General features: G+C 50.5%; 9 protein-coding genes across 9 annotated transcripts; 4 read left to right on the top strand and 5 right to left on the bottom strand.

Moving 5' to 3' along the window:
- Window positions 1-1,161: 1,161 nt before the first annotated feature.
- BGZ61DRAFT_510710 (uncharacterized protein) lies at window positions 1,162-2,129 on the top strand (the record flags this gene model as incomplete). The annotated part of the gene is made up of 3 exons (XM_046252074.1): window positions 1,162-1,279; window positions 1,346-1,484; window positions 1,571-2,129. 3 exons carry the CDS (start codon window positions 1,162-1,164, stop codon window positions 2,127-2,129), a joined length of 816 nt encoding a protein of 271 aa, XP_046095090.1.
- Window positions 2,130-2,826: 697 nt separating this feature from the next.
- Window positions 2,827-4,437, bottom strand: BGZ61DRAFT_500115 (zinc carboxypeptidase; the record flags this gene model as incomplete). Its single annotated transcript, XM_046251510.1, has 2 exons — window positions 2,827-3,022; window positions 3,104-4,437. 2 exons carry the CDS (start codon window positions 4,435-4,437, stop codon window positions 2,827-2,829), a joined length of 1,530 nt encoding a protein of 509 aa, XP_046095091.1.
- Window positions 4,438-5,120: 683 nt separating this feature from the next.
- On the bottom strand, window positions 5,121-6,452 carry BGZ61DRAFT_371660 (luciferase-like domain-containing protein; the record flags this gene model as incomplete). The annotated part of the gene is made up of 1 exon (XM_046242120.1): window positions 5,121-6,452. The coding sequence occupies one exon, from the start codon at window positions 6,450-6,452 to the stop codon at window positions 5,121-5,123; it is 1,332 nt and encodes a 443-aa protein (XP_046095092.1).
- A 367-nt stretch (window positions 6,453-6,819) lies between these two features.
- On the bottom strand, window positions 6,820-8,539 carry BGZ61DRAFT_371776 (putative vitamin H transporter; the record flags this gene model as incomplete). The annotated part of the gene is made up of 5 exons (XM_046242126.1): window positions 6,820-7,110; window positions 7,168-7,416; window positions 7,469-7,734; window positions 7,786-8,255; window positions 8,307-8,539. The coding sequence occupies 5 exons, from the start codon at window positions 8,537-8,539 to the stop codon at window positions 6,820-6,822; spliced, it is 1,509 nt and encodes a 502-aa protein (XP_046095093.1).
- A 549-nt stretch (window positions 8,540-9,088) lies between these two features.
- BGZ61DRAFT_486380 (uncharacterized protein) lies at window positions 9,089-10,076 on the top strand (the record flags this gene model as incomplete). The annotated part of the gene is made up of 2 exons (XM_046249854.1): window positions 9,089-9,394; window positions 9,456-10,076. 2 exons carry the CDS (start codon window positions 9,089-9,091, stop codon window positions 10,074-10,076), a joined length of 927 nt encoding a protein of 308 aa, XP_046095094.1.
- Window positions 10,077-10,406: 330 nt separating this feature from the next.
- Window positions 10,407-10,922, top strand: BGZ61DRAFT_486381 (uncharacterized protein; the record flags this gene model as incomplete). The annotated part of the gene is made up of 1 exon (XM_046249855.1): window positions 10,407-10,922. One exon carries the CDS (start codon window positions 10,407-10,409, stop codon window positions 10,920-10,922), a length of 516 nt encoding a protein of 171 aa, XP_046095095.1.
- Window positions 10,923-11,151: 229 nt separating this feature from the next.
- Window positions 11,152-12,711, top strand: BGZ61DRAFT_500119 (fungal-specific transcription factor domain-containing protein; the record flags this gene model as incomplete). Its single annotated transcript, XM_046251511.1, has 2 exons — window positions 11,152-11,326; window positions 11,378-12,711. 2 exons carry the CDS (start codon window positions 11,152-11,154, stop codon window positions 12,709-12,711), a joined length of 1,509 nt encoding a protein of 502 aa, XP_046095096.1.
- Window positions 12,712-12,799: 88 nt separating this feature from the next.
- Window positions 12,800-13,777, bottom strand: BGZ61DRAFT_540703 (D-isomer specific 2-hydroxyacid dehydrogenase; the record flags this gene model as incomplete). Its single annotated transcript, XM_046254945.1, has 1 exon — window positions 12,800-13,777. One exon carries the CDS (start codon window positions 13,775-13,777, stop codon window positions 12,800-12,802), a length of 978 nt encoding a protein of 325 aa, XP_046095097.1.
- Window positions 13,778-14,733: 956 nt separating this feature from the next.
- On the bottom strand, window positions 14,734-15,558 carry BGZ61DRAFT_486384 (HpcH/HpaI aldolase; the record flags this gene model as incomplete). The annotated part of the gene is made up of 1 exon (XM_046249856.1): window positions 14,734-15,558. The coding sequence occupies one exon, from the start codon at window positions 15,556-15,558 to the stop codon at window positions 14,734-14,736; it is 825 nt and encodes a 274-aa protein (XP_046095098.1).
- Window positions 15,559-15,973: the final 415 nt, after the last annotated feature.

The following is a 15,973-nucleotide window of genomic DNA, read 5'->3' on the forward strand; positions in this document are numbered from 1 at the left end:
TCCCGATTTGAAGACACTATTGATCCACTCTTTGAATATGGTTAAAACTGAAAAGTTTTCCGTCTACGCTTGTGGATCCTTCGGCTGCGTGATCAGGTAGTTTGATGCGCTGGCTATTTGACCATGGATCCGTGGGACGAGACGGGGAATAGAATCGAAGTAGGCGAGAATCCCATCACCTGTTGACGTACTTTAAATTGACCACGTCACTTACTTACAGCTCTACTAAGGATAGATGCGCGTTGGTTTGGGTCTTTTTTGTCGACAGCTAGCCTCGGTATCTCGGGACACTTGATGTAGTGGAAACCTTACTCATTTGAGTCACTGATCGTCTGGACTTAGGTATAGGGTCCATAATTTTGTTACTGCAGATCTTTTTATATTGGTTTACTTTGTCCCCCTTCGGAGTACCTGCTGTCAAGAACTTCGTTCAATCTTGGAACATTTACGTTTCTGTTCAGATTCAAGATACAGGGCTACATCTGTCTTTGCACCTATGCCCCCCAGCATCAGCTGTATCTTGCGTGTTCTGCAGCCGAATTTGTGCTTATGTTCTGTCCTCTTTTAGATTCGTCTTGTTCGTAGAATTCAAGCCTTGCTAGGATGGAAACTGATAGTATCTCTTGTGTAGCAAGGCCTATCAAAGCGCCGATGCCTGGGTCTTCACGTTACAAATCACACGTTATGGTGTACCCGACATCTCGTATCCATTATTGCATCCTACAATTAGATTTAGAGATCCGTCGGCTTCACCTGCTGCCAAGTTAGTACTTATTGATAGTTGATTAGACAGAGACATGCTTCGTGCATTGATGTAGCGATGGCGGGCCATTGTTCTACCGTTGTCCCCCACTAGGAGACAGATCTTGAGCCAGACTGCTGAAATCATAGCCTATTTTCTTTGTGCATTAACTTTGTATAACATGTTCATTAATTAAATGCATAGCGTTTCCTATGTGATTGGACGCCTGGTGAATGTTTTCTGCCGGTTCCGACCGCCGGGTCTAGAACAGGCTGTGTTACCAACTTGCAATGCAGCCGAACAACTCGGGGGTCAGCTGAAGGCTTCGTTGTCACCTTTTTTTTTGCTTCTCCAAAAAGTCGCTCATCTCCTTCTTCATCTTCGGCTTCTGTGCTCTCGGGACGCCGCTGCTTGCAGAAATGGCCACCGTACGAACGAACCTGGGCCCGCTGACAACCCCGTTCACATACCCTGAGAGTTGTAAGGTCATTGTGCAAGGATGCTCAGCCTGCTACTGGGGCTGGCAAGGGCAGACCTGTAGCGACAATGACCTCAACACGTAAGGCGTCCAGGACAACGTGGAGTGCTGGCCGGATCGTGCAGACTCTGTGAAGCAAACGAACAAGGAACTGCGTGGCTGGGGCTACTACTCACCAGGTATCTCGTGCCCTGCAGGGTATGAGAAGAGATGCTCTGCCACAGGAACCGCCGATGTGTCTGGATTCACGTTCCAGTTCCCTCTGTTAGAGGGAGAGACCGGTATAGGATGTTGTCCAACGTACGTTGTTTCCTATTTTCGAGGATCGGGACTGACTCGCATGCAACCAGTGGTTACACATGTAAATTCGACTGGGATGTCGATCGCGCACACACATGTTACAGTATTGCCACTACAGGATCGTTCCCAGCAGTATTTTGTTCCTCAGGCAAGAGCAACGGCTTTAGATATCTCGAACTACCAACGGCCGCCATCGTAACAGGGTCAGGCGAAGACTCGGTCACGGTCATCAGCACCATGATCCTCAACGCACCTTTGTTCCAGCTCATCCACCAATCGACGGACATAGCTTCGTCCTCCCACACAGCCACGGTCACTGGGCAAAGCAGGATCTCTGGCACTGGCACTCCTCCCAACAACTCAGAAAATGGGCTGTCGATTGCTGCCAAAGCTGGGATTGGCGGGGGTGTCGGCGGTGGTGTTCTTCTGGTCATCATGGCTATTTCATTCTTCTTCTGGAAACGAAAAAGAGCGCGTGGTGCCGTTTCTACCACCGCAGGTACTGTGCCTTCACCTGTCCTTAAGCAGGAGCTCCCAGCTATATCCGTGCCACGACTGGAATTGAGCACACCTGCAAATTCGCCTACGGTCCGAGGCGAGCTCGCATAAGAGGCTGGAGCACGATGATAGCCTCCCGAGTCGCATCCGTCTTCTTCAAGATAGGGACGGAAACTTCGTATCGATATCGGAATTTGGATGCAAGCGTTGGGGTTGCTGCGGAATGGTGTTCTTTCAATTTTCACCTATTTGAATGCTCTGTATGTTTATTTGTAGGAACTGGGTGGCTGTGGAAACGCGCAAGGAGCCTTTAACATTTATGTTTATAATTATGCCATTCTAGTAGAGACAATGGTAAATTTGTGACCCTGCTCAGATATGTGTACCTGAACGGAATCATTACTCGGAGCAAGCGCTATTGATGACAGCGACAGACAGATAAATAATAGAAGTAAGGGAATGGGACTATGAGAGGGGTTCTCATAGGCGATGACTTGATCCTTGATTATAGTGTTGCTTCTGAAGTGATAGTCGAGGTCATTGTTGATGGTCAAAACGTTATAAGCGCGCTTATGCCGATGATAGAAGACGTGTTCTGTCAGTCTGGCAACCCATTGATCTCGACGCATTTCGGCGTTGTCTGATGCGGTAATGTATTTCGGTATGTCTCCAGAGAGGAAGCTGGGCTAGATTGCTTCTCAGACGCATTCAAGGAACGGGATGCAAAGTAATATCGCGCGAAAAATAGTAATTGCAAATTAAAAAGTTTACCCAGGTATCATATCATAAATCATTTCTCAAACATTGTTTATCGACAGCTATCTTTCAACGGAACTTCACCGCAGCGGTTGTCTCCACACACATCCCAACAGTCCTGTCCTGGATTGACCAAAACGCGATGGGTTTGGTCACCGTTGCCATTTGTCCAAGTGACATGGTACTGCTTGCTTGTATCGGAGTCTGCTACGCCAGTAGCCTTGTAGCCCGCCTGGCAGAAGCAGTAGCTACTCCCGAAGCTCGGTGCGCCGTCGAGAGGGTTGAAGAACTCGCAGGTCGCACGGCCGCCGCAATCGCCTGGCACACACGTTGCCGCGCAACTTGCGCCTCCTGATGGACACTCTCTAGGGCTTCCGAGGCCTTGTCGTGCAGCGGTGAGTAGGAATTCCATGAATCCTGCTCCAGCCTCCAGTATGCTGCTGTGGAACTGGTCATTGTCTGGATAGAAGGGGCAATTGCTGTCCGGTCCAGCGAAGCCAAACTCGATAGTAAAGCTGTACAGCTTGTTCAAGTCGCTGTTGACCATGCTTCGACCGAATGCGTAATCTGTAGACGCGCCAGAGGTTGGATAAAGGAACGAAGATTGGCGCGCATCGTAGGGTCTGTTTGCAGCGCCTTCCATGCCAATGGCGACCTTGTTTGCCGCGATCATGGTTGCGTCCCAGTCTGGGAAGGTGATGTATTCCTTGTATTCAAGCCCAGGGGTATCTGGAACTTTACCGCGTTTGCCGTTGTAATCTGGATTGGTGAAGGCTTGGTTGGGATCAAATGCCTGGTTGGTATCGTCGCCCCATGGATAGAGCACCAAACCAGCGAAGGAATGCAAATCGACGTGCCAGCGTAGCTTGGGGAACGAATCCATCACCCACTTGACGTTGCGCGTCTCTGGTTCCGAAAACGCACTCGTGCCGTGGTACGTCAGCTCGTTGGGATCTGAAGATGCCAGTGAGCTGCCAAGCCCAGGCGCAAAATCTGTCTCAAAGTCCCAGAGGAAGTCGAAGTTTCGATTGAGGTCAACGGCGCCGCCCGGGTTGCGATTTTTGCGCCAGCAGGAATCCGTAGCTTGATCATAGGCTACGCCGTCTGGGTTGACTAAGGGCATGAATACAATCCCCGTCGACAAAGCGGTAAGCACATCATCGTGTGTGTATACCATATTGCCATACGTGAGTCCTGTGCCGAGACTCTGAGCCCAGAGAAGGTCGGAGATGAAGTAAATGAGATTGTCTGGGCCACCGCGCTCACGAGCGTGTATTCCTGCCATCAAGTAGACTCGGTAGGCATCGTCACAATCCAGACCGTTGCCGACTTTGCCCCCAAACATGGTAGCGCCCTGAGATGTTGCGTCTGGGGCAGTGAACATCTGGATTCCGAACTTGTTGACAAGGCCTTGAACTGCAGTTTGGATTTCTGCAACGTTCATCAAGCCTTCGATCTTGGCACCTGCGGGTTGAGAGCCAAGACCTCGGGGCGCGACGGCTCCGCCATTGAAACGATCCCCAGCATGGATGTGGATGGTGGACGCAGTAGAATTAGTTCGGCGTCTGAGCTGGGGATGATCGCCTTCGATCTCTCCATGCAAAAGACAGGCCTGGGCTGTGGCAAATATGCCAAAAAGGGCGCAAAACTGAGCAAGATGCATGTCTGAGGGTATCCGTGATGGCTCTAGATGCTACAAGACATTGTCCAAACTGGACCTGGTTGCCAGGCTGATTCCTCGCTACTTATAGCCTCAATCCTGCGCGGGGAAAATTGAATAGTCCTAGATTTAGGCTTAAAATATGCCTCGAAGCTATGCTGTGAACCCCCATATTCTTTTCCATTAGCATATCCATAGCCAGTTATATCGTCCTGAATGTCATTTGTTGGTCATGCGGTGAGGGACAGCCTCCACGACCAGCTGACGAAAAACAAACAGGCTGCCGCGTTCTCTTCTATTAGCGCAATATTCTGCACGATTTCTGCTAAATTGCTTTCATCCTTCTATTCTTAGGTTGTCTAAGCCCGGCGTGGCTTGCACCCAGCCTCGGAGCTGAAATGGTGCGAAATCTACTCTTCTCCGATTGGACGCTTTGTTGATGCTGTGCCCGCACACATTGAAAAGCGGTCAGGTATTTATGTCAAAGCTGAGACTTTGCATGAAGATTTGCGTTTTCTACCACGGGATCGGTATATTCGTCTGCCTTGGCATTAGTGCTGGCAGGTAGGAGGGCGCTTTTAAGCAGGCCGACTGAGCAACTACCGAGCGTTGCATGAATTCGACCGATAACTTAATTCATGAATTTTCTGCATTGCTAACGATGAATATTACAAGCTTGGAATAATTTAGTCTTGAAAGAACTGGTTCTTCGGTCGAGGAAGCCCAAGATGTTCTCGCAGTGTAGTCCCCTCATAATCCCGACGGAAGATGCCTCGGCGTTGCAGCTCCGGGACCAAACGGAGAGCAACATCATCAAGTCCTTGTGGCAAGAAAGGAAACACAACAGTGAAGCCATCTGCAGCCTCCTCGGCCAACCAGGTGCCCATGGCGTCGGCAACTGACCCAGGCGTCCCAACAAATGCAAGCCCAGCATAGCCTCCATATCGCTGTGCAAGCTGCCTAACCGTCAGCCCCTCCTCCTCAGCCAGCTTCAGAACTCCTGCTCGTCCGGTTTTGCTTGCGTTAGTTTCTGGGATATCTGCTGGGAGTGGGCCATCTGGATCAAAGGTGGACGCATCCGTGCCGAGCACGACGGAGAGTGAGGCAATGGCGCTGTCGTAGTGCACCAGGCTGTCCAACTTGAGGCGCTTGGCTTGTGCATCTTCGACTGTGTCGCCAATGACAATCAGGGCAGCGGGCAGGATTTTGAGGTGATTGGGATCCCGTCCCGCAACGATAGCCCTGCCCTTGATGTCGGCATACAGGGCCTTCGCAGCTTGTAGGTCCTTCGGCGAGCAGAAGACTGCTTCTGCCGTTTCAGCAGCGAGCTGCTTTCCAGGCTCGGATTGCCCTGCTTGAACGATGACAGGCCAGCCCTGGACTGGGCGTGCAATATTGAGTGGCCCTCTGACTTTTAGTGCGTCGCCCTTGTGATCCAAGACATGCAGCTTCTGCGGGTCAAAAAACACGCCGCTCTCTCGGTCACGGATAAATGCGTCGTCGGCAAAGCTGTCCCAGAGACCGGTGACAACGTCGTAGAACTCGCGAGCCCGCTTGTAGCGCTCGCTGTGTTCCAAATGCTCGTCAAGGCCAAAGTTTTTGGCTGACTCGGGATTCCCAGTGGTGACAATGTTCCAAGCTGCTCTTCCATTGCTGATGTGGTCCAAAGAAGCAAAGCGGCGGGCGATGTGGTATGGCTCGTCGTAGGTGGTCGAGGCTGTCGCGGCAAGGCCAATCTTCTCCGTAACCACGGATAGCGCCGATAACAGAGTAAAGGGCTCAAAAGAAGTGACGGTATGGCTACGTTTGAGTGCCTCGGTTGGCATGTTCAAGACGGCCAGGTGGTCGGCCATAAAGAAGGCATCGAATTTAGCATCTTCCAAGGTCTTGATGAATGATTTGAGGTGAGCTAGATTGAAGTTGGCATCTGGATACGACCCGGGATATCGCCATGCGCCAGTGTGTAGACTAACTGGTCGCATGAATGCGGTGAGGTGCAATGATTTGGAGTTTGCCATGGCGTCTGTGTTTTCGATTACAGCTTTCAGGATATGTCCTCGAGGAGGAATTTTCCTCCTTGTTTTGGGGACAAGACATTATTTATTACAGTGCAAATTACCGTCAGACTTACAATTAGTAATTATTGTAGAGGAAACGCGATGACGACAGATGTAGATGCTAATCACGACATCGGATACGTGCGGGGCGTTCGGTATCGATTCATCAGCACAAGTGAGGGGTCGCTTTCAAGAATGATGTTTGTTATCAAAACTCCGGCGGTGCCGATGAAGCATGTCATTGATATCATCTGAGTAAGAGTAGCTGCCTAAATCAGTAGCCCAGACTTTTACTATAGCCACTTAGAATTGATCACCTTCAGGCCTTCTAGGTAGCATATCTAAAAGCATTGATCTCCCCAGTTTCATCCTCTCGTTTCTGAAGCTCGATATTCTTCCTCTGGCACACGAATCTTATAATAAGACACAATATGATTGATAGACCACAACCGGCAATAATGATACCGCCGCCTGTCTGGTAACGGGGCTCCTGAGATCGCAGAAAAAAGTAAGGGGTGAACCAATGCGAGACAGATGAGGCACAGTTCGCGATGGCAATCAGAGCAGCTCGCTTGGTTCGTGGGCGAGGGACGACGGCTGTCTCCCACGGAATGTGAATCTACACATGGCGTTAGTTGATGAAGCATTAATCGCAAGGGAGTGCATCATGGCTTACGTTGAGAGCGACAAACGGGCCACTGCACAGCAAGACCAGACTGAAGTATCTGGCACCGACATTAAGTGTGCTGATCATGATAACAGCACCAGTTATAGCGACAGCCATGGGACCGATAATGTGGAAGCAGTGCTCAAGGTATCTTCCAGAAGACCACGAGACAGCGAGAGTGACAAGATAGGCGATGACGTATGGCGGCGCCTGAATGAGATATGTGATTGTCTTGGAGAATCCAAGAGTGTCCATAATCTTTTTACATTAGTCTCAGGAGCAAATCTGAAGGGCAGAAGATTTGACATACCGAAGGGAGGAAGTCCTTGAAAGATTGACCGATGATGATTGCGAAGTGGAGAGCTGCAAACATCCAGGTAAAAGGGTCCTTCACTGCCATCCAGAACCCACCCCAGTAGTCACCCTCGTCGTCTTCCGAAATACCTCCAGCAGACACGAGCATGCGGTATTGTGCCATTTGGGTCTGTTCTTCAGTGAAATATCCGTTACCAGTGTTGTTTGGGAAGTTGGGTAGAGTCCAGAATCCCGCCACTCCGACGATAATGCTGACGATTCCTACAAGCAATTCAGATTGTATCCAGCATGGGGCGGTTGGGGTTTACTCACCTTCCAAAAGGAAGAACCATCTCCAAGAGGTTAAGCCGGCGAGGCCATCCATGTTGGTGAGAATAGCGGCAGCTAGTAATCCAGAGAAGACGTTGGAGATGATATTTCCAGCATGCCAGATAGCCATCCGAAATGGGGCCTCTTCTTTGGTGTACCATGAAGAGGTGATGAGCGCTACTCCGGGGACAAACGGGCCTTCGGTGAACCCGACAAGAAATCTGCAAAGCATGAAGCCCCAGGGTCGGGTCATGAGGGGCATGCATATTGTGACGGTCGACCAACCCAACATCATCATTGGCATGATTAGGCGAGGTTGGCCTTTGGCGATGATTATATTCGCTGGCACTTGAGATATGATGTACCCAACGTAAAACAGGGAAATCCCGGCGGACCATTCAACGTCGGACATGTGCAAGTCGTCCTGCATTCCAGCGAGTCGCGCATTGGAGACATTGATTCGGTCGAGGTAGCTGGCAGTGTCTTGTAAGCAGGTATTTTTTTCAGTGTCCGTGACTACTTACTTCATGAGGAGCATCATAGTGATGGATGGCAAGAACCACCAGTCCAGCTTTTTAAGAACAGCTTTGTTCAAGCTCTCCAGTTTCTCGTCCGAGGCGTCAGCGAGAAGCGGGTATCGCTGACGGAGAGCCACGAGATCGAGGCCATTGTGGGCTGCAGTTTTCTCTACGTGGAGAACCGCTGGACTCTTGGCGGTATTCGAGTCTGCAGACTTCCTGACTTCAGTTTCCGTCATGTCGGAAGCGTCTGCCTAAGACTTTTCTCTGAAGTATCGCTTTGGGGTAGGTCGGAATGCCGGCTCTTGCTAGGGGGTTGTGGCGTAGAACTGGTTGCTGAGATAGAGTCCTGAGGTTCGAGGGAACTTGAACACCATTTAATAGCAATTCGAATAACACACCGCTCTAGCAGGTTGTAAGATATAGACCCCGGATTTCACTGCTCCACCCCATGCTTCAAGGTGTGGTAGGCGGTTCTGGTTCGTGGACACTGGCACCGTACCCCCGGATTTCCCCAGATTGTCGTAATCTGTGCGGGGAAGTATTTCGGAGGTCATCCGCGAGCTGATGTGGATGTTTCGGACCCTGCCCGCAATGGGGCTTTCATAGCGTCGGACCCCGGCCGCGAAGAGAGCCCAGGTGACTTCATATTGAGGGGGATTGGAGATCAAAGTCGCACCATATTAACGGTGGCTGACCGACTGAGATTGAAAGCGTCAACGCCAGGTCATCCAACGCTTGGCATCATCAGGGGTTCGGCTTCAGGATCGGCAAATACACATCACGGCATGAACTTTTTTCCCGCACCACCGGTGATCCAAGCCGATCTATACGTCCGTATACCGGACGAGGTGAGGTGTATTGGACAAGAATCGGAGTGGAAGGGCGGATTCGCGAGGGACTTCAAACACATTTTTCTCGAAGGCCCTGTAGCTGACGCTGCTGGGAATCTCTACGTTGTCGACATTCCATACGGTCGCATTCTCAAGATCGATGTCGAGAGAAAAGTTACAGTTTGTTGCAAGTGGGATGGAGAGCCGAATGGCTTAGTAGGGACCCAGGAGGGCGATTTGCTTGTGGCAGATTACAAACAGGTAACTACATGTTCTACAAAAAAGCGGTATGATGTGCGAGCTGACGTACCGCTGTGCAAAGGGTATTCTTGCATTCAACCCGTTGACAGGGGAAATCAAACCGAAGCTTACAAGGAAGAATCTGGAGAGATTCAAAGGCCCAAATGACCTGATCTTGGACTCCCAACAAAACCTGTACTTTACAGACCAAGGCCAAACTGGCATGACTGATCCTACTGGGAAAGTGTACCGCCTTTCCCCCGACGGGAGATTAGACACCTTAGTGGACAACGGTGCGTCTCCCAACGGCCTCGTGCTGTCCCTGGATGAACGCTTCCTTTATGTCGCCATGACGAGAGCGAATCAAGTATGGAGGCTTCCGCTTCACGAAGACGGGACAACATCCAAAGTAGGCGTGTTCTTCCAGTCATTCGGAAATGCTGGTCCGGACGGTCTGGCACTAGACGAAGAGGGCAATTTATTTGTCTGCCATCCAAGCCTTGGGTCTGTGTTTGTGGTGGATGCTAGTGGTATTCCGAAGGCCCGTATTGTCAGCGGTTCACCAGGAATTAATTTGACGAACTGTTGTTTTGGTGGCCCGGAACACAAGACCTTGTATATTACAGACAGCCTGGAAGGCAATATTCAGAAGGTCGACTGGCACTGTCGAGGGGCAGTGCCAGCACCCAAGCTGAAGTCGTGAGGTTTCTAGGTCCCAGTCACTGGGGAATTAAATAGTCAATCTACGACATCAATTCTGTCATGTCTTCATGAAATATGTTTGATTAATCGAATTAATACTTTGCCTCAACATCTGCATCCGTTGCCGTACGCCGCTTAGCTTCCTCTATTAATTAAGCGCCCCACCCCCGCTTGTGAGGCGAACCTGTTACTAAGATGTGGTGGCCCCCAAGATCTCCATTCAGTTCCATGAGCTGTCACCCCTCACACTTCCAAACTTCTCGCCGTTTTCGAATGCCTCGCCATCGCGGCAATCAGACGCTGCGGGCTTTCATGTGGCACTACAATTGAGATGTCCTCAGAACCTCAAGTAGACGAACGGTTCAGACAGATCCCCGTGTGTCGACGCTGCCGGCTGCGTAAGATCAAGTGCGATCGCGGCGTCCCCAAGTGTTCCAACTGCACCAAGTCAAGCTCGGCATGCATCATTGTAGATCCCATTACATCGGAGCAATACCCTCGCGACTACATCCGGCGCCTTGAAGATGAGGAACGGCAACTGCTTGCGAAGCTCGAGACCTTGTCGCCGCAGGATCCGCCTCCGATAGCTGATCCACCGCGTGATGATGAGACGCCCAGGAGCTTGACATCCACAGTATCGACAGCGCGCCCTAACGGCTTTGTTGGAGACGGGAGTGGATTAAGGCAAGTCAAGCTACCTGTCCATGTGGCAGTGGACCGTTCTCGACACAATCAGACACTAACCATCGGCGTACAGCTTCCTCCGTCACATCTTCTCGGATGCAAAGTGGCAGGCATACAAGCCGCAGATCCTCCAACACCTCGCAGAGCGACCCCGGCTTCCTGAGTTGGATGTAACTGCAAATGTCCAGCCCCCAATGGAAGAGGCATCTGCACTTTTAGATAATTAGTAAGTCTAGTCTCCCGACAATTTGCAATGCTAACCGAGCAGTTTTCGCCGTTTCCACATAAACCATACCTTTCTCCTACGGCAAGGTGTTTTGGACACATTCAGCAGAGTATATCAGCCCTTGCCGTCTCAGACTCCCTCCGCTCAAGACTACTTTCGCCTCTTTATGGTCTTTGCTCTCAGTGCCGTTACACGATACCGTAAAGGAGAGAGTAAGGAACATCCGTACGGTTATTACCTTGCGGCTCAGACACATATTGGGGGTTTCCCACTCATAGGCACTTTGGACACCATTCAGAATCTTCTTCTGGTCACGCGGTTTGGCATGTACCACCATGTTGGTAAGACTATGTACTCCCTCCCTTAGGATCCTCATTTAATCACTATTCTAGGTACATCCCTTTGGGAAATATCACGCTTCTGCATGCGGCAGTGCATCGAACAGAGTCTACATGCTCGACCTATACGTCCATTGGGGTTGCTCGAGGAACAGCACCAACGCCGTGTTTTCTGGGAGTGCTACATCCTGGATCGTTACAGCTCTGGCGTTTTAGGTCGACCATTCGCTATAGCCGACAAGGATATCACTATAGAACTTCCCATCGACGCAGCCGACGGAACGATTACGCAATCTACGGGAGCAAATTCATTAGCAAGCATCGACATTCGCACTGGATCCCACCCAACTGAGCTTTCTGTATTCATCTTTCATATCAAATTGCGCAAAGTCACCTCGCGCATTCACTCGGAGTTCTACGCCCGTCGCAGCATACCCAGCAGCAGTGGAGCGGCAACCCCTATACCACACCGGTCCTCATCAGGTCACATCTACGTCAAGTTGTATCAGTTCCTAAACGAACTCGACTTGTGGCGGCAAGACGCTCCAGTCTTTGATTCACCTCAGTCCCTATATGAGCGAGTAGAGTGGTATGACTTCCTGCTCGAGAAGGAGAAGCTCCTGTTGATACGAGGCGCTATCCACATAGCGCCGAGACGAAATGGCCAGCCACCAGACGATCTACTCGTCATGTGTCTAGACAGTGCGACACAGATAATCGAGTTGTACAACCGTATGATGCAGATCAAATGTATCACCTGGACTCGTAACTATTTCCAAGTCATATTCACCGCTGGTCTGTCCATCATATATTGCGTCTCAGTGGGCGTCCACAACGAGCGGAGCCGAACTGGCTACATGCACCAGCCTGTCATAACACTTGCCTTGTGCAGTAATATCTTGCGAGGTTTTAGACAGGAGATGCCTGACGCAGGCAGATTCGCCATTGTGTTCGAAATTCTGAAGGACAACCTTCTCAAGGACACCAACATTATCTCAACGTTGAATACTGACCAACCTGATGGAGGTACAGTCTCCCATCAACATGTTTCGCAAGGTCATGAGCTCTACGAGATCAATTTGCAAAATAGACTGCCAGACTCAAATCATCTAGCGGCGGCCCTTGTCGAAATGGACCATTCGAGACAGAACATGATGGATACTCTCGCTCCGCCCCAGACTCAGACAGAAATAAGATCACCACTCTCACAAATACCCGATGACAACGGTGCGCTATCAAATTTTGGATACATCAACATGGACTTGCATCAAGACGAGATTATGGATTGGCCCACACTTACCGATGAGATGATGGAACAGCTAGAAGCCGGACTTGGAGAGTATGCTTGGGGCTCCATGGATACTGACTTTCACACCTGGGATTTTTAATATTCTCTGTTGAAATGATCAAGGTTGTGACATATGATACTCGAGGAAATCTAAATAAGTGTACTTGTCCGCATTCATGGGTCGACTCTTAGCTCGCTTCGCTCTTGATGAACTCATATAGCCGTTGAACTGCCGCAATTGCAGTCTCCATCTGCGTCTGTGAAGTTGCAGCTCCGATATGAGGCGTGCTCAACACCCGTTGCTCCCACAACGCTCCATATTTCTCCTTGGTTGGCGGCTCTTGCTCGTGGCAGTCCAAGCCGGCACCCCAAATCAAGCCTTCTCGCAGACCACGCTCCAGGTCAGCCTCATGGACAATCCCGCCTCTCGCCGCATTGATCAGGATGGCAGTAGGCTTCATAAGACCCAATTCTCGGTAGGATATCAGGTTGCGAGTCTCTGGTATTAAAGGAACGTGAATGCTGAGCACGTCGCATACTCGCAAGACTTCATCAACGGTATGTGCGCGTTGATGAGGAATATCCGACCAAGCATCAGGTGGCATAAACGGGTCATATGCAATGACTTGGGCATCGAAGGCTCCTCGGAAGATTCGAGCCACCGCCTGCCCAATGTTGCCCATGCCAAGAATGCCTATCGTCTTGCGGTAGATGATCAAGCCTGAGCACGTTTCCTTGGGAACAACCAATCCTTGCGATTGCTGTGCGACAATGCGGGGCACTTCTCGAGCGACAGACATTGTCAAAGCCAGCACCGTCTCAGCAACTGCTTGGGCGTTGACGCCAGGTGTATTGAAGATCTTGATGTCCCTTTCGGCACAAGCTTTGCCGTCAATCTTGTCGATACCCACGCCTTGCTTGCCGATGGCCTTGAGGTTATGACACAGCGCGACATCCTTGGCCGTGAGATGGGATGAACGGATCAGAAGATATTGGGCATTCTGTCTCCAGTTGGCGTGTCCTGGGTCTCCAGGAAGGATGGCGTTGAACCGCTCTTGGCAGTACTTGATGGCTTCAGGGTGGAAGTTATCGAGCAGATACACTGTGGGTTTTTGAGTGTCCACGGGGCTTGAAGCTCTGCTGTCATCTAAGCGGCTTGGGGTCATTATGCTGTAATGATAATTGACTCGGCTGGGCAAGATGATTGAGGTGGTGTGGTAAGAACAAGTTTAGTCTGACTGAAGGACCTTTATTAAATGAAGGGAAGAAAATTGAATACCGGAATTGTGAAAGGGAATCAAGGCATTTCTCCCCATATTTTGGGCCTTATTATCTTCAACGCTTCCTCGCCGAATCGCAACCAGGTTTCATTTTGACTCTGGGGTAGTGACTCACACAATCTCGGTGGAGGTCCGACGAATGTCACGAATCCATCCGCGCGCATCCACCGGACATTCTCCGCGAATGTGACGATGTGACGGTGGCCGTAGGACATGCGGTCATAGCTCGCGGCTTTTGGTTTCGGCATTTTTTATATGCGGGTTGCCGGGCGAAGGTCGTCGTGGGGATTGATTCCGATGCGGAATACGGAGGGCTCTTTCAAAAGTCTTGTCCTAAGAAAAAGCAACAATTCCTAATCAGCTAATTATAATTAGGCTAAGTACACTAAGTACTTCCTACTTCTCATAAGCCCTAAAAGGTAGCAGATTACAGCACACCATCATCCACTAGATCCTGGCCACCAGCCTCTAATACCACTGAAGCTGCAGAATGTATAGGGGATAGCTTAGGGATGCTGTCACAACCTCTATGTATCTCAGGTAACTGACAGGGTACAGGGATGTAGTGTTGCTAGCGCTTGGACGAGACTTTTGAAAGGGCCCTCCGTACGGTCAAGTCCATTTCGCCACGAAACGCATTGATCCATCTCGCACCGAACCAATCCAACTGAACTTCTGATGAAGATCACCACACAAATGGTAAGCAGACAAGTCAGAAATATTACTAGTGCAATTTAAATTAAGTAGAATATGATGCCACGAATTTAAGAACCATGGTTATTTATGTCTATGCCATATCTAATTACTCTACTATCACAACCTGCCAGATATCCATCATCCTCCTAAACCTTGCCGTTTGTCTGAGATCCAGTGACCCTGGCATTTAGCTGTGCCATTTCACTAGCTCTCTTGGAAGCTCCAGCCATAACAAGAGGGCCGTCAGTCGCAGCCATGACCCATCTAGCACCCATGGCGCAGAACTTTTCCACCAGATCCATGCGAGCATGTAAACCTCCGACGCCAACCCACTTGCCGACCTTGTCACAGGCCGCAATCGTGCGCTTATACGCCTCAGTAACACGAGGGTTCTCGTAGTCACCTGGGATGCCCATTTCTGCCGTCAGGTCATTAGTACCGATGAGGAGCGAGTCCACCCCATCGACAGCAGCGATCTCGTCGACGAGTTCCAATGCCTCCAGTGTCTCAATCATCGGGATGACCAAGGTGCTCGCATTGCAGACGGGGTTGGAGACCTTGGCAGGCAAAGAGCGGAATTCGAAGTGCGGCAAGCCATTGGTCGACGATCGGCAACCGACAGGCTGGAACTTGGCCGCAGCAACAACATCCTTGGCGTCCTGGACGCTACGGATGTGAGGGACAATCACGCCAAGAGCACCTCCGTCAAGGATCCTCGAAACGAAGAAAGGGTCCTTGCTTGGGGCGCGGACAATAGGAGCAATGCCCGCGTAGAGGGCGGAGATGCAGATTTGACCGGTGGTGTCGAGGTCAAAGGACGAGTGCTCCATGTCGATGAGAATGCCATCGAAGCCTGCTGTCTTGGCCATCATGGAGATCTCAACAGAACGGACTAGTTTGACGCTCAGGGTATACGCGACTTCGCCCTTTACCATCTTGTCCTTGATGCTGTTTGAAAGGGAGGCAGCCATCTTGGGTGATGGACTGAGACGGAATAAAAGCGGAAGTATCAATGAATGAGAAGTTGGATTATTGAAGACGGCTTATGCGGTGCGGAGAGGAATTGGTTGGAGCGTGAGATCCAGTGTTAAGAGGAAACAGACAGGGTGATACAGCCTCATGACTAAATCCTTGAAATGGACTTTCGACCGTTTATACATGAACATAACAACTCTCGTCCAAAGCTCAATGCCGTGTTTACCAGGGAACCTCCCATTTCTTCCCCTTCAGGCCTAGCCAAGTCTGTCCTTAGCGCAAGTCTCGACGTTGATTACGGAGTAGCGGGATTAAAGATCCATCGGACCTCCGCCGCCATGCATTTCGGACCTCGCCCGTCAATCCCCGCATTCTTCCTTCTGCACTCTGGGAGTCTTGGGATAGTAAGTC

The sequence above is a fragment of the Ilyonectria robusta genome, assembly GCF_021365365.1.
Source record: "Ilyonectria robusta strain PMI_751 chromosome Unknown BGZ61scaffold_47, whole genome shotgun sequence".
In the NCBI taxonomy this organism is placed as follows: Eukaryota; Fungi; Ascomycota; class Sordariomycetes; order Hypocreales; family Nectriaceae; genus Ilyonectria; species Ilyonectria robusta.